The sequence below is a fragment of the Pseudophryne corroboree genome, chromosome 1 (genome assembly GCF_028390025.1).
Source record: "Pseudophryne corroboree isolate aPseCor3 chromosome 1, aPseCor3.hap2, whole genome shotgun sequence".
NCBI classification, from domain to species: domain Eukaryota; kingdom Metazoa; phylum Chordata; class Amphibia; order Anura; family Myobatrachidae; genus Pseudophryne; species Pseudophryne corroboree.
This window is the reverse complement of record NC_086444.1, coordinates 274915502-274926856: the sequence shown is the minus strand read 5'-3', so window position 1 is coordinate 274926856 and position 11355 is coordinate 274915502. Positions and strand designations below refer to the sequence as shown.

At 44.1% G+C, this 11355-nt stretch overlaps 1 protein-coding gene across 3 annotated transcripts in view; it reads left to right on the top strand.

Annotated features, from left to right (window-relative positions):
* OSBP2 (oxysterol binding protein 2) overlaps nt 1-7967 on the top strand; it is a 760529-nt gene extending 752562 nt beyond the window's left edge. For all 3 annotated transcript variants that reach the window (XM_063964274.1, XM_063964276.1, XM_063964275.1), the window contains one exon: nt 325-7967. In XM_063964274.1, coding sequence (XP_063820344.1) covers nt 325-467 — 143 coding nt within the window. In that variant the 3' untranslated portion in view covers nt 468-7967. The remainder of the gene's footprint in view (nt 1-324) is intronic.
* The last annotated feature ends 3388 nt before the right edge of the window (nt 7968-11355 follow it).

Here is an 11355-nt window from a genome sequence, read left to right as displayed (position 1 = left end):
AACCCAGAGGAAATCCATGCAAATACGGGAGGACATACAAACTCCACACACATAGGGCCTTGGTCCGGAATTGAACTCATGCTGTAAGGTAGTAAATTAATGCAAACCACTAGGTCACTGTGCTGTCCAACAATATTAACTAGTGCAAAATACATACAATTGGGGCATGCAGGACCTGCTGATCAAATGTGTGGTTTAACTATTTCAACTATTTCCAGTATTCTCCCTGAGAATGTTGGAGGTATGCAATGGTTGCAGAGAATTTGTTGTTACCTGTATCACTACCTGTCGTAGCCTCTACTCACTTTCACACTTTTATTGCAGGTAATGACTATGAAGGGTATCAGCCGTTGTGGTTTGAGAGAAAGGTTGATCCACATACTGGCGAGCTCATCTGTATTTACAAAGGTGGATACTGGGAATGCAAAGAGAAACAAGACTGGTCCAAATGCCCTGATATTTTCTGACATTCTGGGGCAATAAAAAAAAAAGCTTCCAGATCTCACCACCCTCGAGCTGGGCACGCAGGGTGCAGTAGAGACCAGGCTACGGTACTGCAGCGCTCAGGAACAGACGGCAAAGGCCTATTTCCTACAGGAAACAACGACAAAAAAGCCAAAACACATGCCAAAATATACACGTCTGTGGAAATTCAGGGGGAAACATGGGTCAGAAACATATTTTCTAAAGTTAAAGGTTTTGCTCTAATACATAGAAAGTTTTCTAGAATCTAATAAGGGTGGGAAATAAGATTATTTATTTTAGTGATGTTTCATTAAACATTTGCTACATGCATGTAAGTATAACATAAATATCTCTGTGTGTATGTATGTGTGTGTGTGTGTGTGTATATATATATATATTTATTTGTGTATGTATATATATATATATATATATATTGTGTGTGTGTGTGTGTATAGTGTGTGTGTATATATATATATATATATATATATATATAGTGTTCCCACTAGTATGTGGGCAGGGGTGCTGGGGCAGCATACGCACGAAAAGGGGGCATGGATGGCCGGGGAGGGGGGGTCCAGCCCCGCCAGTGTCAATATTATGGGCGGTGTGGCCCCCGTCAGCATCACAAATGGGAGCTTACCAGGCCGTTGATGTCAGTAATAGTGGCGTGCCCAGCAATTACGGAGGTACCGAGTTTCCTCCATGCTTTCCCTTTAATGTGAATAGATGCTGTGGACATACGCATGGTAACTATTCACAGGGCGGCATGGCATGGCAACGGCAGGCTGTTTTAGCAGGGCACCGGTAAAAGGCCAGGCCTTCTAAAACAGCCTAGCGTAAAGACTATATATGTATGTGTGTGTGTGTGTGTGTGTGTGTGTGTGTGTGTGTTTCATTAGCGTTTTCCCCAAGAAGGTTAGGATTAAAAATCTTGGATTTTGAGGTAAACTGAGGAAAGAGAGTCCATAGGTACATTATTTATTTATGTACAGTATATGCATATTCTCAATGTGGTATGCTTTTAATTTTGGACAGCAACGTAATCACAAATTAATATGGCAATGCCCATTTCTACAGTTCTTCAAAATACGTGTACAAGATACAGTAGTTGCTAGGTTTTAAATATTAAATAACAAGAGATCACTGTGTAATAATGCCACTTTAATTTTTTTGTACTTGACCAGAGCACTTTTATTGACACATTTCCAAAGATCTGGGCCCACATTTTCAAGGCAGTCCTCTCCATAGTGTGGGGCAGGAAGAGAGCAAAACTCAGTCCAGCACTGTTTTGTAAACATGGGCCATTAATGATTGCAAGTGAAAGGAATTATTTGCCACATTGCATGGTTTTAAGGCATTGCTGCTATTTGTTTCTGTATTTGATTTTGTTGTTTTTCAAGTCTGACACCGTCCCTTCTGCTGTTTTGCCTGCTGAACATCAGACACATTGCCCCGGTCGCTGCGGCTGCGTGTGACGATACGCAGTCACTGCGGCCTGCCCCCCACACGGTCCGGGCACGTCTGCATTGGCCGGAACGCGCCACCCCCTCCCGCCCAGCGACCGCCCCTGCCTGTCAATCAGGCAGAGGCGATCGCTAGGCAACGACAGCCGTCGGCTGTCAGCCATGCGCCGGCGCATGCACAGTTCTGACCTGATCGCTGCGCTGCAAAGAACGGCAGTGAGCGATCAGGTCAGAATGACCCCCATTATACAGTATGGAAGCTGGGCCGGATTAAGTGCCAGATGGGCCTGGGGTTAAAATGATCAAGAGAATATTGCATACCTCCCAACATTTTAAATATGTTAAGAGAGACTTCTGCACGCACGCACCTGAAAAGGAGGTGTGGCTTATGGAAAAGGGGTAGGGCTTTGAGACATGGCATGCGGGTGGAACAGCGGGACAGTCCCCAAAAAATGGGACTGTCCCGTGAAAATCAGGACAGTTGGAAGGTATTGTGAGGAGCTATGAACAGTGCTGTGTGGGTGTGGCCAGTGTCATGAGGGTGTGTGCAGCCCCTACACTATCAGCCCCAATATACCCCTACGGATGTATAAGTGCACCAATTTGTGAGTAAAATAAAAACGTATGATTATTGGCCAACAATGTGGCCGCTGGGTGGCTTGTCATCATTATGCTGTCATGATGATGGGCCTATTTTTAAATGGAGAGCTGGGACTGTAGTCTCATCTGCTCCACTGTTAATCGGGCACTACGCTGTGACTGGACATAATGTGACTTCTAGCTGAATTAAAACAGAACAATCAAACATTGTCTAAAGACATGCCTGCCTACCAGGGCCCGCTCCAATAACTTGTCCCCTTGTCCTGTCCACCTCCCCCCTTCCCATATATGGCCACAGTGCAACCCTGCTACCCCGCAGTTTCCCATTCTGATGTCGGAATGAATGCCCGTTGCTCCTGTGTGTACCCATATTAAGTTTTTTTGTTTTTGTCTCACTTTACAAACTGCAGTGCCACTCATGACCAGTAGATGGTGATGCAGAGCCCTTCAATTCAAACCGTATTTAGGGGGTCATTCCGAGTTGTTCGCTCGTTATTTTTTTCTCGCAACGGAGCGATTAGTCGCGCATGCGCAATGTCCGCAGTGCGACTGCGCCAAGTAAATTTGCTATGCAGTTAGGTATTTTACTCACGGCATTACAAGGTTTTTTCTTCGTTCTGCTGATCGTAATGTGATTGACAGGAAGTGGGTGTTTCTGGGCGGAAACTGGCCGTTTTATGGGTGTGTGTGAAAAAACGCTACCGTTTCTGGGAAAAACGCGGGAGTGGCTGGAGAAACGGAGGAGTGTCTGGGCGAACGCTGGGTGTGTTTGTGACGTCAAACCAGGAACGATCTGAACTGATCGCAGTTGCCGAGTAAGTGTGGAGCTACTCAGAAACTGCTAAGAAGTGTCTATTCGCAATTCTGCTAATCTTTCGTTAGCAATTTTACTATGCTAAGATTCACTCCCAGTAGGCGGCGGCTTAGCGTGTGCAATGCTGCTAAAAGCAGCTTGCGAGCGAACAACTTGGAATGAGGGCCTTAGTGTAGAATATACAGTATAAGAGCAGGATATGATGTGACGTGTTTGACAAAAATGAAAGAACTGGTACCCTTGAAATTTTTGCATATTGTCCCTGTGGTTCTTTCCATTCTATTCTATTTATTACATTTGCAATCCATACTGTAAACACCCTACACTTGCCCTTGGGATCGTTCTATGTAGCTACTGCATTAAAAATCGTTGCTATTTCACATATACACATGGATTAATGTCTACCACATATCCGTGTGTGAATGAGCAACATAATCTTCTTATGTAGACTTGATGAAATATAGTAAAATGGATTTGAACTGCATCTAAAATGTATATTTTCTTGAGAGTTACACAGACGTTACTATAGTAGCAGTTCTACACTCGGTCACTGCCAGGATCTCTCCCTGCATCAGTTATGTCTAATTATAAAAAGGCAAAGAGAACGTTTCCTGTCTAACGAGGGGGAAAGTTCTTCTAACAATTGTTGTAGAAAACTCATTCTGTAATGCCCCAACAAGATTTAATGACTTTTCAGTAACACCTATTAAACTATTGCATTATTAGAATTAAAAAAAACAAAAAACCTTTTTATGTAACCTAGAGTAATATAATGTGTTTTTTATACAAACAATAATAAAGGTTAGGTAGTGACTTTAACTGCATTAATGATTGATTATATTATAATTTTTTAAATTATTTTATCTGTTTGAGAATCATGGGACTATAATGTACCCCATATTGTGTACAAACGGAAGTAGTTTTAGAACTGTTACTAGCGATAGCCTTCCTAATATTATTGCTCCTGTATTTTCATATATATCTCTATAACATGAAGGGACCTCTCCACAGGTATGACCGCACCTTCGTACCTCCAGTACCTGCCACACAGCACTGATAGAAGTGCTCTGGTGTCTTAGCACAGACCTGCATGCCACATTACAGGTCACCCAGGCACCTAACAATCAGAGCAGACTTAGCAAGCAGCAGAGAAGTGTTACATTACAGGTTTATGTGTGGTGCGTGTGTCACACCAAAGGTACAGTGGTGTATAGTATCAGAGGTTGCAGCCAGGACAGGGAGTCTTCAGCTGAGCTACTGTGGAGAGTTAATTGGAATTGATGCAGAAATCTGGCGCATAGAGATCCACAAAGTTACAGTCTCTGATGTGATTTATATTACAGTTCTATGGGGTTACAACCTGATGTAAATACCAAAAACAAAGTATAGTGATACACCGTATAAAAATAGGGCAGTGCTGAAGCTATCGTGCAACTAATTACATTCACCAATGTCCATCAGTGGCTGCCAATACAATGAGGTGGTCACTGCTGTAGATCAGTGTTTCACAAACGTGACCCCTAGATGAACTGCTAGGGGTCCTGAGGACTGACTGACACTGATTTACAGGTTATTTGGAGGTCTTGTGGATGAACCTTATCATGGGTTTGTGAGGAAGTTATCACAAAGACCTAACAACATTCAAGAAAGAAAGTTTCCTAAAGTGAAGTATGATAAGTTTATGTACAGACTGAAACAATAGTAACCACCACTTTGGCAGACAATGGTAAAGGATTGTCCAAAGTGTATATATACCTTATACAAGGTGTAATAACAGGTAGAGGCGGCACTCATAAACTACAACCGCTGTAGTTATGTCCTAATGTTTTGGATGTTTAATGCTTTGTAGGAGATTAAACATCTGAAACGTTAGATCATGTTGCAGTCTGTTATTCATTACTTGGAAGTTCGCTGAGTGCCACCTCTACTCCTGACTATACGTGTTACTAGTTTGGAGGGCATCGGGGCCATTGTACAGTATGCAGTTGGAATTGGAGTGCCAGTTCTACCATATAGTGGGCAAGATGTACTAACCATCTTGGTACATTCCGTCAAACATTGCATTGATACTAATCGCATACTGTATGTACTAACATATGCAATTATTATCTTCTGGTAAGTACCGCCCTTTGCGATGCATGGATTCCAGGATTCAGTTGCGGGAGTCCCTCTGTGCACGCGGGATGTACTAAAGGGAAAAAGCAACCAAAACCCCATTTTCCGACTTCCATATGTACTAAGTCCTGGACACCAGGGCTTTGGTGCAGAAAGTAATGCCAGCTTTTGCTGTTGTTACCCTATAGAAGCCTATGGGCTACTTTCCGCACCCTTCCTGAGAGGGATCCAATCGAATCCCTCCCAGCAGCCACTGAGCCCTTCTGCGCCTGCCGCCGCGTCCGTCTGTGCACGTGCAGATGGACTCCGGGGGAGAAACCCAAAAGTCCCTGCATCATACTGACTTTCTGGCTGCTTTCTCCGGGAGAGAGCCACTAGGTTGGCTCAGCAGGGGGGCTGGGCAGGGCAATGTGGAGCAGTTGGGGCGGGGTGGGGCAGAGATGGAATGGGGGCTTGGTTGCCACGTAGCGTCATTTAAGCCACGCCCCCGCTCTGTAATGCTAATATTACCAGCATTATACTGCAGGGGACGTGGCTATGATGACGCAATCTAACAACAATTGCGTCATCGACTGCCCGGACCGCCCACTTTACTCACTAAGTGGGCGACCAGGCAAGGTAGACCATAAAAATCGGGAGACTTGACTGCTCTTCCGGGGGGCTGGGAGGGTCACCCGATTTTCAGGAGCCTCCCGGCCATTCTGGGAGAGAAGGCCAATATGCCCTGCGTTGCAAGGGCAGCTTTTATCTGACAAGAATTCCTTTGCGATACTAATCAACAGTGACGTGTGGTCAGGTGAGGCAGAGCCTTTCCTGCGATACTAACGTATATGCCAGAGTTTTAACTATATAAAGTATATGAAAAATATACTTTATCTTCTTTGTATTATTCTAATCATTTTTATAGTTTAAACTCTGTAGCAAAAGGACTTTGACAGGTGAGGCAGTGCCTTCCCTGTCTGTCTTGTCTGCACCTCTCTGATCAAAAGCAACCAAATTTCCAGCTGTATGTATTGCTGCATCTTTGCATAACACCCACATGAACTCTGTGGCTCATATATTGTGTGCAAATCTGGCTCTGGAACTACAATAGTTAGTGCCTCCTCAGCCATTTACCTCACCACATGTTCCTGCTAATCACATATGTTAGTACATATGCGATTAGTATCCATGCAATGTTTGGCGGAATGTACAGGAGATGGTTAGTACATTCCGCCCACTATACCTTACACGAGGTGAGCACAATTATTGTGCTCACCTTGTTTTTATATTTTTATCCATTTTGATCAGATTTTACCTTCTTAGGACATTAATAGAGGTCCTGTATGTACCAGAGTTCTATGAAGGGTGAGGATACGCCATGTAGCTCTCCCAGTCAGACAGAAGTGTCTCTAGTAGATGTTGTCTCTCTTACAAGGGAGGTCTGTAAACTTTTACTTCTGTGTACACATTGAGCTTCCTTAACCTGGTTTATAAATCATGTCATTTCACCTCATCTCTCCAAAATACCTATTCTAATGTGTTCAGACCAATATATAGCTTCATGTCTGATGAAACCATTTACTTTCTGTACAATGAGGACTTGTGTGAGGGATTACAGTAGATGTCTCATGCAGGACAAAATAACCCAGTTTTCTAGTATTTCTTTGCAAAGTTTCACTTGTTAGCTTAGGAAATGTGACATTGTAGTGGAAACGGCTGGGTTCAGGGCCTCTCCCATACTGTAGCTGAGGGGTCTGCTGGTTAGACACAGTGGTATCTAGAGAAGATCTTGCTGTGATCATTTCTTAGTGCCTGAATCTGCTGCCTTCATGCAAAGCTTTTTATTTATAGCTGTGTTACATTTATTCACTTTGGGAGCTTGTCATAGTACTGCAGGTAAGTGAGACCATACTGTATAATATTTCACCATGTCACTGAGGAGCTCCCATTATCATACTGTATTCTATTTTTTAAAAAGCCAAACCTGGTTTGGAAAAATATATGAGTGGAATTAGCTTTATGGTCATAGGAATAATCTTTTCAATTGTATAAATTATCAGCAACGGAACTGTTTGTTACACTAATATGGTAAAATATAAAGATCTCAGGTTGTACCAGTTAGAAATCACTAATGTAAAATTTCTGGTCTCATCACTATGAAGTCTCCGTGACAACATGAGACGGAGGACTGAGCAAGGATAACCAGAAGGATGACTGTACATGGACTTTATATAGGGACTGGACTGCTGGCTTGTAGAGTATGGTGAATTGTAATGAAAAGACTGTACTGTCGAAAGCACGGTGGCTATATATGAAATGTGAATAAAACAGTAAAGCTGTGAAATCAATCTGCTTTCATTCCATTTACCTGAATATAGACACATGCTGTAAGAACACGTTTTATGTCTCTCTGTCCTCAAGCTGTGTAGCTTGTGATGCTTTGGAAGACTGACAATGTACTAAAAGCACAAAATGTTTAATGGCTCAAAAACAATCCCACACACCCATTAATAAATTATATGATCAAATCTTTGGTGTAATGCTTCCATCATACGCCGTGTGAAAGATTCAAAAGTGTTGGTCCAGTCTTTGCTATTACGGCCATACAACATTGAATGCTGAATAGCATGTTTGTGTGTTGTTCATACCAAATGGATGGGTTGCTGGGGCAATTCTTTTTAAGTTTGTGACATCTGATCATCACTGAATAGAAGTAGGACCTGTAGTAGTCAGCATAAGTGAAGCTTCAGTCCTCTACTTCCTCACCCCCTATCCCCATGTGTAATAACCCATTTAAACCATTAAATTGCTTGCATGTCAATGTAATATGCATCTGTGATTACTATCAGGCACTAATCGGAAGGCTAGCTGATTGTGCCTCTCCCTGCTGGTCCAGTCAGAGCAAGGCAGAGGGAATACTAGGAGAGTGAGGGGTATATCTACTAAAGGTTGTGTTTTATTTAATTTTGAGGTGCTTTGGTGGTGCATTTGACAATCAGGTATTTGGTAAAGACAAAACCAACTCCCCTCAAAATCACCAGAAATTCGACTTCACACACAAATAGAACTTCAAATCGGTACAGATGTGTCCTCATACATCTTGCCTCAATATGCCATATAGCAAGAGATGCCTGGCATGAGTGAGCTGACAGGTCCTGTGCAACTCTGTTAGCGTGGGAAAAAGTCTTATTCGCATTGTTGTGCCAATAGAATGCACAAACAGACTCTGCTGATTAAAATGATATGTGGCATGCCTACTGTATATTCTGTGTGCGTCTGCAGCTGTAACTACATCCGAAATGCTATGTTACAAGGGGGGTAATTCCAAGTTGATCGCAGCAGGAATTCTGTTAGCAATTGGGCAAAACCATGTGCACTGCAGGGGAGGCAGATATAACATGTGCAGAGAGAGTTAGATTTGGGTGTGGTGTGTTCAATCTGCAATCTAATTTGCAGTGTAAAAATAAAGCAGCCAGTACTCACCCTGCACAGAAACAATATAACCCACCCAAATCTAACTCTCTCTGCAAATATTATATCTGCCTCCCCTGCAGTGCACATGGTTTTGCCCAACTGCTAAAAGATTTCCTGCTGCGATCAACTTGAAATTACCCCCAATGTTTTCTAGGAATACACTGTTGCGTAGCATTTCATATGCAGATACAGGTACAGTCGCAGACGGAATATAGGCATGCCACATATCATTTTAATCAGCATAAGGTGCTTGTGGATTAGAGATGAGCGCCTGAAATTTTTCGGGTTTTGTGTTTTGGTTTTGGGTTCGGTTCCGCGGCCGTGTTTTGGGTTCGAACGCGTTTTGGCAAAACCTCACCGAATTATTTTTGTCGGATTCGGGTGTGTTTTGGATTCGGGTGTTTTTTTCCAAAAACACTAAAAAACAGCTTAAATCATAGAATTTGGGGGTCATTTTGATCCCAAAGTATTATTAACCTCAAAAACCATAATTTACACTCATTTTCAGTCTATTCTGAATACCTCACACCTCACAATATTATTTTTAGTCCTAAAATTTGCACCGAGGTCGCTGTGTGAGTAAGATAAGCGACCCTAGTGGCCGACACAAACACCGGGCCCATCTAGGAGTGGCACTGCAGTGTCACGCAGGATGTCCCTTCCAAAAAACCCTCCCCAAACAGCACATGACGCAAAGAAAAAAAGAGGCGCAATGAGGTAGCTGTGTGAGTAAGATTAGCGACCCTAGTGGCCGACACAAACACCGGGCCCATCTAGGAGTGGCACTGCAGTGTCACGCAGGATGGCCCTTCCAAAAAACCCTCCCCAAACAGCACATGACGCAAAGAAAAAAAGAGGCGCAATGAGGTAGCTGTGTGAGTAAGATTAGCGACCCTAGTGGCCGACACAAACACCGGGCCCATCTAGGAGTGGCACTGCAGTGTCACGCAGGATGGCCCTTCCAAAAAACCCTCCCCAAACAGCACATGACGCAAAGAAAAAAAGAGGCGCAATGAGGTAGCTGACTGTGTGAGTAAGATTAGCGACCCTAGTGGCCGACACAAACACCGGGCCCATCTAGGAGTGGCACTGCAGTGTCACGCAGGATGTCCCTTCCAAAAAACCCTCCCCAAACAGCACATGACGCAAAGAAAAAAAGAGGCGCAATGAGGTAGCTGTGTGAGTAAGATTAGCGACCCTAGTGGCCGACACAAACACCGGGCACATCTAGGAGTGGCACTGCAGTGTCACGCAGGATGTCCCTTCCAAAAAACCCTCCCCAAACAGCACATGACGCAAAGAAAAAAAGAGGCGCAATGAGGTAGCTGTGTGAGTAAGATTAGCGACCCTAGTGGCCGACACAAACACCGGGCCCATCTAGGAGTGGCACTGCAGTGTCACGCAGGATGTCCCTTCCAAAAAACCCTCCCCAATCAGCACATGATGCAAAGAAAAAGAAAAGAAAAAAGAGGTGCAAGATGGAATTATCCTTGGGCCCTCCCACCCACCCTTATGTTGTATAAACAAAACAGGACATGCACACTTTAACCAACCCATCATTTCAGTGACAGGGTCTGCCACACGACTGTGACTGATATGACGGGTTGGTTTGGACCCCCCCCAAAAAAGAAGCAATTAATCTCTCCTTGCACAAACTGGCTCTACAGAGGCAAGATGTCCACCTCATCTTCACCCTCCGATATATCACCGTGTACATCCCCCTCCTCACAGATTATCAATTCGTCCCCACTGGAATCCACCATCTCAGCTCCCTGTGTACTTTGTGGAGGCAATTGCTGCTGGTCAATGTCTCCGCGGAGGAATTGATTATAATTCATTTTAATGAACATCATCTTCTCCACATTTTCTGGATGTAACCTCGTACGCCGATTGCTGACAAGGTGAGCGGCGGCACTAAACACTCTTTCGGAGTACACACTTGTGGGAGGGCAACTTAGGTAGAATAAAGCCAGTTTGTGCAAGGGCCTCCAAATTGCCTCTTTTTCCTGCCAGTATAAGTACGGACTGTGTGACGTGCCTACTTGGATGCGGTCACTCATATAATCCTCCACCATTCTATCAATGTTGAGAGAATCATATGCAGTGACAGTAGACGACATGTCCGTAATCGTTGGCAGGTCCTTCAGTCCGGACCAGATGTCAGCATCAGCAGTCGCTCCAGACTGCCCTGCATCACCGCCAGCGGGTGGGCTCGGAATTCTGAGCCTTTTCCTCGCACCCCCAGTTGCGGGAGAATGTGAAGGAGGAGATGTTGACAGGTCGCGTTCCGCTTGACTTGACAATTTTGTCACCAGCAGGTCTTTCAACCCCAGCAGACCTGTGTCTGCCGGAAAGAGAGATCCAAGGTAGGCTTTAAATCTAGGATCGAGCACGGTGGCCAAAATGTAGTGCTCTGATTTCAACAGATTGACCACCCGTGAA